This window comes from Rhea americana, unplaced genomic scaffold (assembly GCF_003343005.1).
Source record: "Rhea americana isolate MKP2758 unplaced genomic scaffold, rheAme1 scaffold_84, whole genome shotgun sequence".
NCBI classification, from domain to species: Eukaryota; Metazoa; Chordata; class Aves; order Rheiformes; family Rheidae; genus Rhea; species Rhea americana.
Genome location: NW_028187023.1, coordinates 1806151 through 1822110, shown reverse-complemented (window position 1 = coordinate 1822110; position 15960 = coordinate 1806151). Strand labels below are relative to the sequence as shown.

At 41.7% G+C, this 15960-nt stretch overlaps 1 protein-coding gene across 1 annotated transcript in view; it reads left to right on the top strand.

Moving 5' to 3' along the window:
- Nucleotides 1-15960, top strand: part of PLEKHH1 (pleckstrin homology, MyTH4 and FERM domain containing H1) — a 50968-nt gene that overhangs the window by 4104 nt on the left and 30904 nt on the right. Inside the window, exons 2-5 of the mRNA XM_085323373.1 lie at nt 3140-3316; nt 9172-9234; nt 11492-11641; nt 14695-14778. Of these exons, the coding sequence (XP_085179499.1) occupies nt 3191-3316; nt 9172-9234; nt 11492-11641; nt 14695-14778 (423 nt within the window). The 5' untranslated portion in view covers nt 3140-3190. The remainder of the gene's footprint in view (nt 1-3139; nt 3317-9171; nt 9235-11491; nt 11642-14694; nt 14779-15960) is intronic.

The following is a 15960-nucleotide window of genomic DNA, read 5'->3' as shown; positions in this document are numbered from 1 at the left end:
TAAGATATATTTTTTTTAATCGTTGTCCTTGTTGCAGGTTGGGAAAGATGAAACCTGGAGAAGTAAGAATATAACATAAGTCAGCAATAAGATTGACTGACAGAGAATGCAGGTCCTCTGATTCCTACTGCAATGTCATTTCCACGAGGAATGACTGGGACAGTCTCTGGACGTGGACTAGCATTAGGCCTAGGTGGTGGGCCATGAGCTGCCTGTTTTGCCTCCTCTGAGGAGACAGAGACCAGCTGTTCCAGCAGCAGCGTAGGGCCTGAGTGCTCAGTTCCTGCCTGCTGCTGCTGACAAAGCAGGGGGAAAGGAGTGAACAGAGCCCCACGCCCTCAAGCCACACTGGTGCTTTCCCACTTGGATCCCTGAAATCCCCATCACATCCTTTCCCCTTCCTCTGTTTCCCTGCAGACCTCATGGTCCCATTGCAACCATTCACTCTGGCACCCTCACATTTCCCATCCCTACTTCTATTCTTCTGCTACCAAAAAAATGAATTTTCTCTTCCTCAGGGATTTTTGCGTTGAAACTCTGTGGAAGGAAGGTGAAAAGTGTAATTTTTTCATCCTGCTCTRTATGCATGTAGGTTACCTTAGGTAACCTTAAGTGGAATTTCTTTAAAAAAGTGGGATATCTCTTCTTGGTAGCCTGTACATGAAGTAGCAAGCAGCCTTCCACTCCGTGGATTCTCTGTGTGTGCTTCTTTGTGCAACAGCTTTTCAAGAAGCCTTTTTTATTCAGCAGTCTGCCTTTCTATTCTTCAGGAAGCATCTTCCTAGTCAACAGCTATAAAATAAGGTCTTGTAGTGTTTTTTGCTTTCTAGTTAGGTCTTTTTATTGTATAAGAAGRTCTCTTGGTATTATTTTAGAGTCTGGCTGGGAAGCACACAATACTTCAGATTTCTAATGTGAGTTCAGAGTTCACTTTCTGCAAATTCCATACTATGTACTTAACATTCATAGTTTTCAGATTCTTTCCTGCTGGCAAAGTTGTTCCAGAAATGTTCTTAGCAGAAAGGAACACAAAAGGACTGCAAATACTGGGGGGGGGGAACAAATTCAAGATTCTTCATTGCGGTTAACTTTGAAGTATTTGCCCCAGCTCCACCCCATGGGTTCCTTCCATCTCTGCTTTCTGTGATCCAGCATTAAATGTGTTCTGGGGTGTGAAATAGGAACACTATAATGTGCAAGCAGAGGAATAACCTTAGTTGAATATGTCTGAGTACAGGTCTCCCAATGAAAAAGGCTTTCTCTCTGCTATTATCTGCAGCACTTGAGTATCTCCGAGGCAAAGCGGATTGAGCTAGTGTGGCTGCTGTCATGCGGGACGCTTGGCCCATCATGCGTTCTACCCGCTTCGGTTACCTCGTGACCTCTTAATGAAACATGCTATCTGTTTGTAATACTAGTCAAGAGACAAATCTGTTCTCTCATGCCTGCTTTCCCCTCCCTCCCCCAAGTTGCTTTCACGTAGCAGCAGGTTTTATGCTTTGATGCATGTCAGCAGGCTGCCAGACAACGCTTTTGGGAAGGATTAGGTGGTCGGTGCAACCAGACTAGGGAAAAGGATTTCCCTGCTGCACAGAACGTGTTGCAGAGGTGTTACTTCAAACCCGAATGTCAGAATCAAATAGTCTTTGCTTGAATGAGAAAAAGTACGACACATTAGGATTCAGGTCATGTAGCTTTATTTTCTTCTGATTTCTCTTTATCCCTGTCTATAGGCAGAGCCTATCCCAGCAGCCTCAGATAGGCAGAAATGGTGGAGAAACTCTGTGCACAGAATCCTGCCCAGATTCAGGGGTGATTAGGGCTAGAAGGGGCCAGCAAGTGGAACGAGCTGTTATCTTGCGATATGACAAACCAGAACGCTGCCTGCCTGCCTGGCTAGGAGAGCACAGATCCTCTTGCCACCAGAGAGCTTCAGAGGGGGCTGTATCTCATGAACCTTAGAGCCCCTCATGCTCCTGCTGAGGTGTTCAGTCCCAATCTTCTGCCAGCGCTGAACAGCATGGGCATCACCCTGCATTCCYCCTAAAATTAGGGCGTTGAGAAGCCAGTCTGAAACTTACAGTTAATAGGAAGAGGGCTGGCTGGCTTTCAGATGTAGAGGAGAATTCGTGATTCTTGATTATAAGCAAGGATCAGATGCCACATGTTGTGGACTGACTGTGGCAAGTAGTTAGTGACTGAGAAAACTATTACTTCATACATCCTGTTTACACAGCCTGTAGGAGACAAGGCATTGGTATCTTCAGTTAATAATGATTGTGTGACCTGAGACATATTTCAGAGTAGTGTTTTGGAGAGTTTGCAGCCATGTTGGCACAAAGAACGCGGGAGTAAAAATATTTTTAGTCTGTAGATAGAGGCTGAGAAGGTCTGTAAGGATGGCAGAGAAAGGCTGTTTGTGGAATATAGTGTAATGCATTAGTAAATTATTTACTCAGACTCTAAAGGTAGAAGTTTATTTGAATATTTATCTGTTATCCATTAACTGCTTACTTTCATATGTTTAAATGCTTGAGTATGCTCATCCATAACATCCTTGGCTTTAAATGGAGTGCCAGTGGTAAATTACCRTTATTGCCTGGCAAAAACTTCCTAGATTTCCCTGTGGGGAGCCAATTCTACTGGAATTTTGTAGCATAGCTGTAGGGGACACACAGTAGCTGCATGGCAGCAGTGATGCTCGTTTTGGATGAGCATCTGCTTCAAAATGTAGCTGTATCAGTGAAAGATGTCACTATCCCCTGGGCTTTTTCCCTGTTCATCAGCTAGAGTTAACCATCCATTCAGTCCACTGGTAGAGCTAAATGGCCAAGCACTCTTTAACTCACATAATCACCCATACCCCAGCCATTTGCAAGGTCAGCTTATGTGCCTGACTTGGTACCAGAGCCAATCAGGAAGTCATCATATGATCCATTTATCTAGGACAGCAGTGAAAATAGTAACCTCTGGCGGAGGGCAATGTAAATAACTTGGGATAGTACCATTTCATTTGGCACATCTGCTTGCAAAATAAACTGTGTCACTGTTTCCATAGACTGGACTTGGGGAGTCTGTGGACACAAAGGATGAAAAATTTGCCAGTCTAAAATGATTTTTTTTTTCCTTTCTTCTCTAGGATTGTTAGAGTATCGCAGAAGGCGTCCCAAGCTGATGAATTAATTTCACAATGGCTGAACTTGCAGTGGAGAATGGCAGCTGTATGGACTGGCAAAAACGGTGCCTTGCATTGGAGTCCCAGCTCTTCAAATTCCGCTTGCAGGCAAGCAAGATCCGAGAGCTGTTAGCTGAGAAGGTGAGACAGTGGTTGCTTCTGTTTTACACTGAGTTATGGGATGAAAGCAAAAATCCCTAAACACTGAGCCATCCTGCAAAACTGTTAGCTGCAGTAGGGATCTCTTCCTCATTTACAACATGTCATTTCACTCTGCTCAGCACTTAAGATATAGGGATGTGCCTGCCAGAGTGGTTTAAAGTGGCCTTAGTGAAAAAGAATTTGGCCTTATTTATGGAAAATCACCAGGTATTCTGACATCCCTGGAAAACATTATCCTAGCAAGATTCTGGACACCTCAAATGACAGGCAGATACAGAGCAAGGATGGATGTTTTAGATAAGAATAGCGGGGTCTAAACTGGGCTGGCAGTAGAAAAGCTTACAGGAGTGCAGATTATGCTATAATGTTAAAAGAGCAGATAGGGGTACAAATAATGCTGCAACTTTAAAGTAATACTGTCTACTCAGTCAAAACATTCTGGGGATACTGGAGAGAGGACTGAGATAATGTAGGAAATCTGGATCTGAGAAGTTTGCATGGCATCTGTTTTAGAGGCTTCTCCTACTCATCTCTCTCTTTCAAGAGCACTAGATGAACTCTCTTGACATTTTAGGGGAGAGCGATGGCAAAGATCTGAAGTTCTGGTGTAGATTTTTATGGGGGTTTTATGGTATTTGGTTTCCCTCATGGAGAGGATTTTTGTTTTTACTATGTTTCTTAAAATGGGTTATTTTTCAGTTTGAATTATTGCCTTTCATTAAGCTCTTATTTGTGTTCAATCAAAGTTTGTCGTTTGTTTTGGAGTTCCTTGTTTGAAAAATGTGGCTTACAATATCCTGGTACAGTTTAAGATTGCTCAGCCGTTCAATTACTATTGGAAAGTGAGGACAGCTTCTTTCAGTCACAGTTTGCTAATGAAGCTGTAATCTCTGCAATTGACTCAAAATGCTGTTAAGTTGTACCTGATGATAGATACGTTCTAACTCACTTGTGCTCCATTTTGTATTATGAAACTTTAATGTATATATTCTTGTTTGTTAGCTTTGGGTTTTTTTTAATGACACCTACTTCAGAGAGTGAAGCAATTTTCGCCCTTACTTACAGCGTTAGTGGAAGTATAATTACAGTGAATGTCGCATGTGAGGCCTGTTCGTTCCACTCCTTGTATTGTTCTAACAAATGATGCACCCCCTTTATCTTTCCACAGTAGCTTCTGAGATGGACTTCAATGCTTACATTAATGTTAAGAATGGTTGAAAAGCCCTATTAAATAAAGAGGCTTAAATCATTTATAGTCATAGTGTACATCTAGTAAGGACTCTGATATGCAGGATTCTACATTTGCTGCATTATAGCATCTATGGTCATATGTTTTCTTAACTCTTACTGTGGGAAACTTTCTGACTATCCAACAAAACAGAAACCCACCAATTAAAACTTATTTTTGGAAAACAGACTCTCCAGAGACTTGGTGGACTCTCCCTGTAAGGACTTCTGTGGGCCAAGGCAGAGAATAAAATCATCATCTGCTTCAGGGGACTGGAGACCTGAYTGTGGTTAATTCAGCCCTTCAGTCAAAGCGATGTTCCCTTCTTTAAGATTAGGTAGCAGCTTGGTTCAGTGATTAGGTTACTCTGTAACTACTTGTTTAGCACTGTGATACRCTCAGCTGAAGGGTCAAAGAGCTAGCAAGTTTGCAACTGTATGTTCTTAATGTCTTTCGGGAAGGGGAGAGAGCTCAGGTAATGTGTGACAGCTCTGGGCAGGCTCTGCTGACAGACGCGAGGTCCCAGCAGAGTCGCTCAGCATATGATGCTCATGCTGAAAACTGCTGCTGGTGAAGTCTCCTGTGCCTCAGGTTCCTGAGCACTCTGCAGTGAACTGCTCAGAGACCCTTCTTCCCACCCCAAACTACAGGGCTTTCCAGCAGTCACAGCAACCAGGGCTCTTGTCCATGCTGTATCCTCCACTCACTCAGATGGATGGGCAGTGACAAAAAACTGAAGAAAGTGGAGGAGGAGGAMGATGCATGCTCTCATGCTCTACATGCAGTGATGTCAACCCCAGTGATTTTTATCATGTATTTTATAGCAATTGTGATTTTGTTTTTTTTTTCTTACAGACCCACCTGTGAAAATGAAGAGATTCAGACTTTTTTGAAATAGTTCTGTGCTCTTAAAAAAAATTTTGAGGGGGAAATCTTGAAAAATGTGAAGTGGGCACAGTCAAGCTATGTTGCCAACCTGTGGTGAGCATTGCCCCTGAGACTTTTTGAATATGGGTCACAGCAGCAGGAAATTAAAAAAGAAAAAAGGTTGAAAGTGTCTTTGCCAGGGAAAGCAAAGAACAATGTTAGCAGTGGTGTGATWCTTGCTCACTAGTGTAGCTAGGGAGCTACCTGAATCTAGCAGTCTGGAAGCTACTGATTGAAAGGCTTAGAAACCTGACCTTCACTTTAAATCAGTCTTTTTAAACCAACTGTATGATTTTAAGAATATTTTATTATTTTAATTAAAAAAAATCCCTGCTCATGCCTGGCGTTGGCAGTACTATGCACACTAACACTTTAAATATTTGAGATTTTTAAAATCCGCTTAGATTGAATAATCTAGAGTGCTTTTCAGAACATGAGGAATTTAAAACCCAGCAGTTTAACTACCAGTGCCCTGGTTCACACAGTGTGAGCTCTCATTTTGATAGCCTGGTTTGCAAATATGCAGTTGTACCAGTCAAGTTAGCTCCAGAAAAGATGCGCAGAGCTAGGCTCTGGGTCGGCATAGCAGAGGCACCTAGCACCTTGCCTTCAGGAAGAAGGGTGGTTGACTTTTCAGACCCCCTTGGGGGCATGAGACCCCTGGATCCCAGCTTGGTGCAGACATTAGCAGGGATCAGGGCTCTTTGGAAAAAAGCACTTATTTCCACTCTGAGTTTCTCATACGCACAAAGAAAGGGATACTCATCTGTTGGTGAGTGGCATAGCAGGCCGTTGCCTTGGAAAGGGACCTCTTGGAAAGGATAGAAAGAAAAATGAGGCTGAGACAGGCATGAACTTTTTTTGCTCAATTTTATTTTGCGTGTTCTGAGTGGACAGAAGTGGGGAGGCCTGGGTGAATGGTTGAGAGGAGAATTTTTGCAGCTTTTAGAAGGACCATTTGGGTAGCTTTTAACCTGTTTTTCTTGGTTCARTAAATAATGAACGTTTGGAAAAAAATGTTTGTCACGTGCAAGCATGACCATATAACTGGACCTGCTGCTCTCTCTGCATGCAACTACCTGGGCTAATGCTTGGGAGAGGAGTTTCTTGAATTTGGCTCTGCCACTAATTTGTTATGTGACCTGGGTTACTTAGTAGCATTTTTCAAATTATAAAGCATTTTGAATGAAAGGGCCCATGTAAATACCAAGTATTATTATTAATTCATTGAGGGATTTGAGAGAGCCTTACAAACATGGGCATACTAAATCTGAATGTGCCCCAGTGAGGCTGCTGACACCAGAGATGGGTGAGATAATCGTTTTGTGTATATGAGAAACACAGCAGTTATTTAACAGTTCATAGCAGGACAACCCAACAATGTAGTACAGGAAGTAAAGAAAAGTAGGAGTTCATTTGGGGCTATGGGGGAATTAGAGTGACAGAATGTAATTGATTTGCCTGGAGTTTAGCCAGGTTATCCTGCTTGCACAAGAAGCTTCCATAACTCTTAAGTGATCAGGAATAGTCATGACATTTTCTGTCCTGATCAGGAATCAGGACTGCTAGCACCAGGAACCAAACTGTCATGAGGCTGGAATAACAACAAATTTAGGCAAGAACAGTGCCTTCTTCTTAAAATAACCTGAGCCTTTCAGAAAGATCTCCTCACCTTTTGGAGGATCAAATTATTAGGATAAGATGCTAGCCTTTGAGGAAAAGCCCAGAGGTTTGTCTAAAATCAGTGCTGTGAATATAGCCTCTGTCAATGGATCAGAAAACTAGCAGATTTTGACTCCAAAACTGTCAGAAACAGCCTTTTTTTCCCCCCAAAAAAAACATATTATGTCTCCAGCTAGTATCAGTCTTTCATCAGCAGATCTGACTGCTACCTGTTTGTGGTGAGGACTATCCAGTTACTAACAGGGAAATGCATGGCTAGGTCACTGATCCTGAAGGATACAGGCTCTGTCACAACCCAGATCACTGCTGTCAATGTTAGATTTCCTTGGGCTTGGTCTCTACCAAGATTCTCAAACTGGGTCTTCAGTCAGATAAACTATGGCTTTGACAGTCTATGCAATCTTCTACAACATCTCTTGTTCCTCTGCCAAAAAAATGTCCTTGATGGTTTGGAGATTAAGCTTCATAGAGTGTGATGTCCTTGGCCTATCTCTTAGGGGAAAAAAAACACACGAAAAAACAGCAACAAAGAGAGGTATTTCATTGAATGTGGTACTTGCTGAAAATATTTGTTATGATGTGATACGTATTTTAGTTATATGGTCACTGATTTGTCTACATATATTTGTGAGAAGTTGTCTTTTGACAACTCATGCCTGCTCATATGATCACAATGCACTTACAAGAAAGTGTATTGTTTCCAGCTAAAGAATAGGAAGTGGAAACACAGGAATGCTGACATCTCTATTCAGGGTGATCAACCTAAGATGCATAAGCCCCATTTTCAGAAGTATTGACTTGGTCCTGGAGTGTCCAACTTGAATACTTGGCTCTAGTGATTCATCCAGAAGCATGAAGTGTGTTAGAGAAAAAGAGCTCAGTTCCCTTTGCAACTTGTTCTCTGCCTGAAGCACAATTCTTTTAATCTTCTGGAACTGCTTCTAGTAATTCCTTCATCAGTAAAACACTAGAAAGTTCTGGAAACTCTGTGAAGCATCCTTTAAATTCTGCAGATGAATAGTTGAAATTTAGTGGCACTGAGTTGACATTGTTGTGCAAATATCTGAGACCCATCAAAGCAGGGCAGGTGCTGGAACAAGATCTTGCAAGTGCAAATAAGATCCTAAGTTGCCATCAAAAAGGCTTTAGCAAAAAGTTGCTAGAGGAAGAGAAGTGAAGTCTGGTCTTTATTTAACAATTTGTAGCATAATTCAATCATGGAATATAGGTTTCAGTAAAAGAGACATGAAATGTTATGTTTTCTAAATGGACTTCTGAGCCCATGTTATGAAATGGTGACTTTGTTTCACCCCAGATACACCTGCGTCTCGCTGAGAATTAAGTGTTTTTTTTGTACATCTTGGATCAAATTTTCTGCAGTTGYCCTTTGACTTCAATAGAAACGATGCTCAGATTAAGGATCACAGAACTGGTTATTTGCAAAGCTCTTTAAAATGAGAAGAAGCATTAGGAAAATTAAGGTCGTTATTCTCTTGTCGATTATGAACCTATCATATTTTGGAAGCCAAAGCAAACTATTGACTATAAAGAACAAGCTTACCAAGATGTATTCAGTTTTGTTTACTGTCATGAATGAACCCTAGCTGGAATGAACACAGGAGAGAACGGAGTGCTGTAGACAGGCTACTTGCAGGGACARCCCACAATGTGTAAATCACAGAGGGTGGTCTGTGATTTGGACTATGGGAGTATTCCCTTGACGCTTGTGATGAATGATGAAGCTCACTAATGAGGAAACAGTTCTGTCAAATTCAAAGTGAAGCAGAAGAAAAGACTGGAAGAGGTAAAGGCTCTTTTTCTTGGTCAGAGCTGTCCAGTTAATGCAAAAAAAAAAAATGCCAAAGATTTGTAGTCCTGCACAAGGAAATGAGACTCCTGAGCCAAATGGGTGAAATGCTAAGTAATGTTTACTTTTTTTTCCCCTCTCTTTCCCCTCTCTGCCTCCCACCTCCTTTATTTTCTTTTGAATCTAAAGATGCAGGAATTGGAACAGAGAGTGATAGAAGCAGAGCAAAGGGCTGAGGATGCAGAGAAACAGGTAAGAAATTTTGCCACACTTGCTCTGATACAAACCCAGCAGGAACTTACTCTAAACTCCCTACATTCTAGCATACAGACAACACTGCAGTGTTGTGCCCTACTAGAGAAGCACTGATTTATAGTCATGAAGTGATTTTTCTGTTTGTGGTTCCCAGTCTTTGAGCCTGAGCTATGAGCAGGTTTCTGAATAGGTTTAACCCTATATGAAAGCTAGCACGTTGTATCTGCCTCTCAGCTTCATAGCCTTTTCCTCCTCATTTACAATAGAGAAGCAAATGAACTGTGAAGTGGTGGCACAGTTGATTGTGGAAAAGGAAGAGGATGTTGTACCTCAGAATTAAAGTACAGAGAGCTGCCTACTGGGTCCTCAGAAAACAAACAAGAAAGAGTACTGGTGAGGACTTGCCTACAAGTAGGGTAGGTTCTGTAAAACAGGTAGGGTGTGTCTGCAAAATCCATTAGCTGTTTTGGAGCAGATGGAGACTAAGTCAAATTGTCAGAGCATGGACAATGACGAGCTTGGCTGGGGAGATGTGCGAGGGATGCCCTTACAGAAATAAAGGTTATTCTGAAGGTTGCATGCACTCACCTGCCGCTAGCAGTTCTGCAGCCATGCTGTTGGCAATTTCTGGAGACTAGATCAGCCCTCAAAGCTGCAGCATCTCTGCCTTTCTTGCAGTCTTATCCACATCCAGAAAAAAAGTGTTGCTAAAGAAATGCTTCATTTCTGTCTGGCAGTCTGAAGAAGTGACAGCATAAGGAGCAGGGGCATCTCCTTCAGTAAACAGGTTTGTTCAGCATGAATGAGAAGCGGCTGACAAATGAAAGGGCTCCATATTGAGTATAAAATCCCTTATTATCTTTCACTCCAGGAGACTTGGGGTTTGGATTGCTAATTCAATGGGCTCCCTGCAGCTGCCAACCTCAATTAAAGAAATCACATGTTTGCAGTCCCCACTGTGAGCCTCCAGCACAGAGTCAGCATTTGGGCATCAGACAGAAAGGAGGGGCTATTTCTTTTTACTATAATCACCCTAAACTCTAATGAAAACACATCCGACTCAGCAGGCTTAGTGTTCTGGCTTGGATGTTGGGTGTCTGCCTTTCTGATTCAGTACGAGGAAGAGGCAGTTTGCCTCTCTGTCTAATGCAGACAGACAGGAAGACAAAACACAGCTCCTGTAAGTGAGGTGTAGGCCGCCCAACCGAGCGTGAACAACTCTCTCACGCAGAGTCTGTGCAGGTCATTGCCTGCATTCTGCCTTCTGGCTCCATGCTCATGCCAAGCTAATGGCATCTGGAATTGGTCTCAGAATTCTTTGCAGAATCAGTCACTTTGGGGTGTGCTGGAACTGGGTATTTATCCATCATCAAATGCTGCAATTAGTGCATTTGAGTTAAGCTGGAGGAAATTTAGTCACCTTTAGAGGTGAAGTCTTGTAACACATTGCAATAGGATGAGGTAATGGTAAAGCAGAGAAACTGGGGTATTGGGACACACTGATTTGGGAGAAAGTGAAGAAGTTCTCAGTATTCACTTAAAAACTTGTTAGACTTCATAAACAGCTAGATTTTAGAGCACTGAAACCTTGTCTTTAGAGAAGGAACATTTAGGATAGTGTTTTCCTGTTGATATGAGCTACTGTTGGCGCTGGCAGGAGCTCCAAGATGGGCAAAGCTTTCAGAATATATAACATGTTATCTCTAGACCTGCTAATAAGTTACCATTTATCAGAAAACCAGAAGCTGCCAAAACATTGTTAAAGCTGAGGATCGTAAGAGGACGGAGTTGTTCAATACATTTCCCTATAGTACTCTTGACATGAAACAAATAGCCAGGATTTTGTGGTGTATAGCCTGATACTGCGTGGGGTAAAAAGTGGTCCATGGTATTGCAAAGGAGGAAAATGTGTTGTACTGTATCCATATATTTATATAGACTATGGTACTTAAATTGTCTCCTTTACCAATAATGGATAAATATTTTACACTCCACTGTGTTTCAGTTCACAGTTCACTTTGTATCCTTTACTGCCTCAGCATTGCAAGTTAATGTTATTTTCAGTATATGAAAGTTACATTATTTTCACGTATATGAAAATTAAAACTGACTTAATTTTTTTTTTCCCTTCCTTTCCTGATTTAACAAATATAGAACCTAGAAATGTTCTCAGTCAGTCAGGGTCTTGCACTAAACAAGCAGCTCCTTAATTTGCATTGTTTTGGTTTTGATCTCCCTCTGATTATCCTTACAGATCAGAGTTATGGAAGAGAAGATGAAACTAGCCAACATGAAAACCAGTGAATCGGAGGGTACTCTGTACAGGAAATACCAGGAGCTGATGGGCACAGTGCAGGGGAAGGAAGTCCTGATCAACAGATTGGAGACACAGTTGGCAAAACAGGTAAAGACATCTTCTATGGGGAGAACTGCAGTTTCATGAGCCAGAGGGACTCTGTAATGTACGGTTCAAAGATACAGCTTAGGTCTGCATTGTTATGTATTACCATCTGAGTTGTCTCCAGATCAGCTGTAAAATGATGCCATGGTTGATGGAAGATGCTCTCTTTCCTTTCTTCTTCAAGACAAAAGCCTCTATTCAGCTTCTTGTCTTCCTAGCAGTACGTCTGCAAAGTCATTCCATGGCCCGCTTTGACTCGCCATATGCTGCTTCTCAGCAAGGGATCTCTCCCCGTCTTTAGCAATTCTTTAGCAAGCCAGATGTGTTAATTATAAAATATCTGCTATTTTTCCATATGGCTAGTTCTTAGTTGCTTGCATTCTCACTTGGTAGAAGAAAAGAGCCATACCTGCACCAGGCCTTATATTTCAGTTTAGGTGAAGGTCTTCTGCTGTGGCCTTGTGTATAGCATAAGGACTCAGTTAACCTTACACATTACTAAGTAAATAATTTCCATTAAAAAGAAAGTAGCTCATCAGAATTTTACGTAAGAAATTACTTTATTGTTTGATTTGCACTTTACATTTAACTAATTTACACCTGCTTAAAGGGCAAGCTAGAATGATGTCTGAACTTCTTGAGGCCAGGTACAGTGTGGAGACCAGGCATCGCTCTCTCTAATAGTCTGGGTTTCTGAGCACTTCCTGGGGCCGACTTGTTCCGGCATAATGTAGACAGRGTCTGTGCATTGTTTCTGCATATTGGAAGAGAAAGAAGGGGTTCGAAAGGAGCTACAGTAATGATCAAGGTCTGGAAGCAGCTTTTTCGGTCAAAGACAGAAGAAATTCTCATTTACTCAGAAGTGATGTGTGATATGATTAAAATCAAGAAACAGATGAGAAAAAGATGTTTCTGGCAGAAATGTCACTATTCTATCAGCAGGGGGCAAAAAGAGATTCTAGAGGTGGAAGTGGAAGCTTGACAATTTCAGGCAAGAAACAATTCATCCCAAAGTCACCAGTTTAATTTCAGAATGGAAAGGGAGAGTGGGAATTCAAGCTGGTCTTTAAGAGCTGCTTCAATATTGGCACCATGTCTACTTCCAGTGTGTTGTGGAGAACTGTAGAGTTCAGGACATTAATAAGAGGACCCTGAGGTCATGTCTGCACCACACAATAACATGGGATACAAAGAATCCCTAACTGCTTCTGGACTTCAGAGCACAATAACTGCATCTACGGTGTTGTGCCTGAGTGAACTGGTTCTGCTGAGAGGCAGGGCTTATAAAGCCCTGTGACAACACTGTGATAATGTGGCTCTTCTACTTCAGGACCMTGAATGAAATCTTGGCATTGCTCTGCACTGTGTGGCGTAACAATATTCTGAATCTTTTACCACTAGGTCCCTAATCTGCCCAAGTCATTGGAGATTCAAAGACATTACCACGTCACAGTTATTCAGAGAACTATGATAAACCCACTACATTTGCCAGATCATTTCAGCCCAGTGGTCTGTCAAGTCTGATATTCTGATTCCAGCAAAGGCTAATTGGTACCTGATCATTAGCAGCACACAGCCATATCCAATGAGGAAAAACTAAATAAATTCTTCTCATGAAGCATGAGATCTGATTACTTTTATTTCATTATGCTCAACTACAAATGTTACTGCTGGCCGTAATGTTGCCAAGGTCTATTTTAAAGTCAGCAAGTATATTTGAATAAGAACTTTTAAATGTACAGTTGTGATGATGAATAGCATGTGATGATTAAAAGTGATGTGTGGGGAATTTACTGCAATCTACTCTGTATTTGTATGTCATTCTTTAAGTGAACTTGTGCCCTTTGGTATAAGGGGGGAAAAAAGGTGGTGGTGGTGTTGTTATTATTATTATTATCTTAATTGGAAATATATGTTCACATCAGCAAAACCAGTATGGCAGAGAAAACAACCAAGCAACTATTACGTTTGTTGTCCATTTAATTAGAGAAATCAAAGACTAAATGTGGCATACAGAATATATTCCCCTCTTTCCCTTGCTTCTAGAACTGACTTATCCTTGTAGTTGTTTAAATCACTTTGTAGGCAGATGACCTTTCAGTGACATTCCTTCTCCTGAATCCACACAGGAGATGAACAGAAGGCTTCAAGTGATCACGGAATCAATCTATCTAGTGTCTTTTGAAGGAAATGCACAGAAAAGAAGAAAATACAGCTGAGAAAACACAGCTGCAAAAAATGATGTAGCAACATTGCCTAAGCAGATACTTAGGGAAAAATGTTGATTGTGCAAATCACAGTATTTCCATAAAGCCTTTGTGTAGACTAAAACCTGTTTTAAAGGATATGTAAACATACAGCCACTTACACCTTCTAAAACCTGCTAGCGGGCCCTGTGGTCTTTCATGGTCAAGTTTGGAAGTTTGGTGCTTTTTTTTTTTTTTTTCCCTCCTGAGTCTGCTTAGWTTTTTTTTTAAAAAAAAATTTACTTTCTCAGTGAGAATATTGTGTGTGTTACAAATATAATGTTGGCATTAGTTTCCAAACTCATGCCCTTTAATATCTGCCCTCAACACCTGAGCTGCAGCTATTGAATCCCTTTTGCTTGGAAGCATTAGAAGGTTTTATAAATCACATATAGGCGCCACTTAATTCTTTATTAACTTCAGCCAGCAAAGAGTCAGGGGGACGGGACACTGCAACTGCTCGACAGCAAGCAGCAACACTGCAAAACCATCTAGAACAGGAAAAGTTAGAGACCATATAYAAATGAAACTCTGGGAGGGGAGTAGTGGGTAGTCATCACCCAGGCTGGATTTTGCCATTCCACAATAAACTCTTGAAACAATCTTCTAAAAGTAACTCCAGGGACCATGTAAGACAAATTAAATAGCTTAATTTTCAGAGGACAGGTGGGCAGCCGTATCCAAAAAAGCAGCCTTAAATCTTAGGCCTGGAATGGAAGCTTCAGTGTATAAGTCACTCCTGATGCAGTAGCTTACTGAAAACACTGTTAACTGTACTATCCTAATGCATTTAATCTTTTTTTGGCACAGAAACAGTTGAGGACTGAGGAAGCAAAACTTGTTCAAGAGAAAGCTGCCAAGATCAAAGAGTGGGTAACTTTTAAACTGAGAGAGGTGAGTCTTCAGCCTCCTGCCAGGTTTCAAGGCGTTTTAGGTAGGTGCAGTGGCTGCGCTGCTGGTGGCCTCCTGCCTAGAGACAACAGTCTGAGGGCAGAAAGTCAGTCTGCCACAGAGGCCTTCAGCCTGCTTGGCACTGCACACACTCAACTGTAGGGTTAGAGTTGTCTCTGTGACTGAGACCTATTGATTGCTTTGGGCAAAATACAAATGACTGCTAAGTTGCTAATGCCAAAAGCAGTCTCTGAAGAAAGTTACTGTCTCATTTACCAGGCAGAGGTGATTTTCCCCCAATTTTTATTTGCCTCTACCTTCTTCTCTGGGTGCAGTTTCTGTCCCTCTTTCTGTGAAAGCAGCTGTGACACAACTGCTTTTTCCTTTGCTCTTCCTTAATTTGCCATCCTTGACCAATGTTGTTTTCCTCCTACCCAGCATTCTGTCATGTGTAGCCTCTTCCTTTTTATCTGTCCTATGGACCTATGCGTCTGTCYGGGCCCAATTCAATACCTTCTAGAGTAGCTGAGAGATAGCACTGRGTCAACACCCGGTTTTAAAGATGCCGTAGTATCCCAGATCTGTGAGTGGGACTGTCCAGTCTTTCTCTCCTTTCCAAGTCAAGCCATAGATTTCCCAGTTTATATCAGAAAGGGGATTTGCTGGAGCCAGCAAAGAGAAGTAGTCTTTGTGGGCATTTATTGTTTGGAGATGTAATTTTTTAATCTCCTTAGATTGCCTAGACATTGAATTTGCTTCTATTTCTTTCTCCTATGTGAGTTTACTTAGGGTGTGTCTACATTATTGACCGGTGCAGCACAAAGGAAGGATGGGGTTTGACTTAGTGTGACCTTCTGTGGATCCAGGACCATAAATCCACATTGTGTCTTTTACTGGCAATGAAGCACATGGCAGATGCTGATTCTAGGTGTACACCGTGCACAGGTAGAGCACTGGTAGCTGAAGGACTTCACATCCACATTGCAAATAGATAGGTTGCTCTAGATAGCACTACAGGTGCAGTTGCAACCTTAGTTCAATTAGGAAGGGAATATCTTTGGATGCACCATTGCTATGTTTAAGAGTGGGTGCCAAAAGGGTCAAAGCAAAGGCATAAGGCAAAGTTGCAAAGAATCACTCTTGTGCACTAATTGCTGATTTAGATGCACCCTTACTATTTTTATA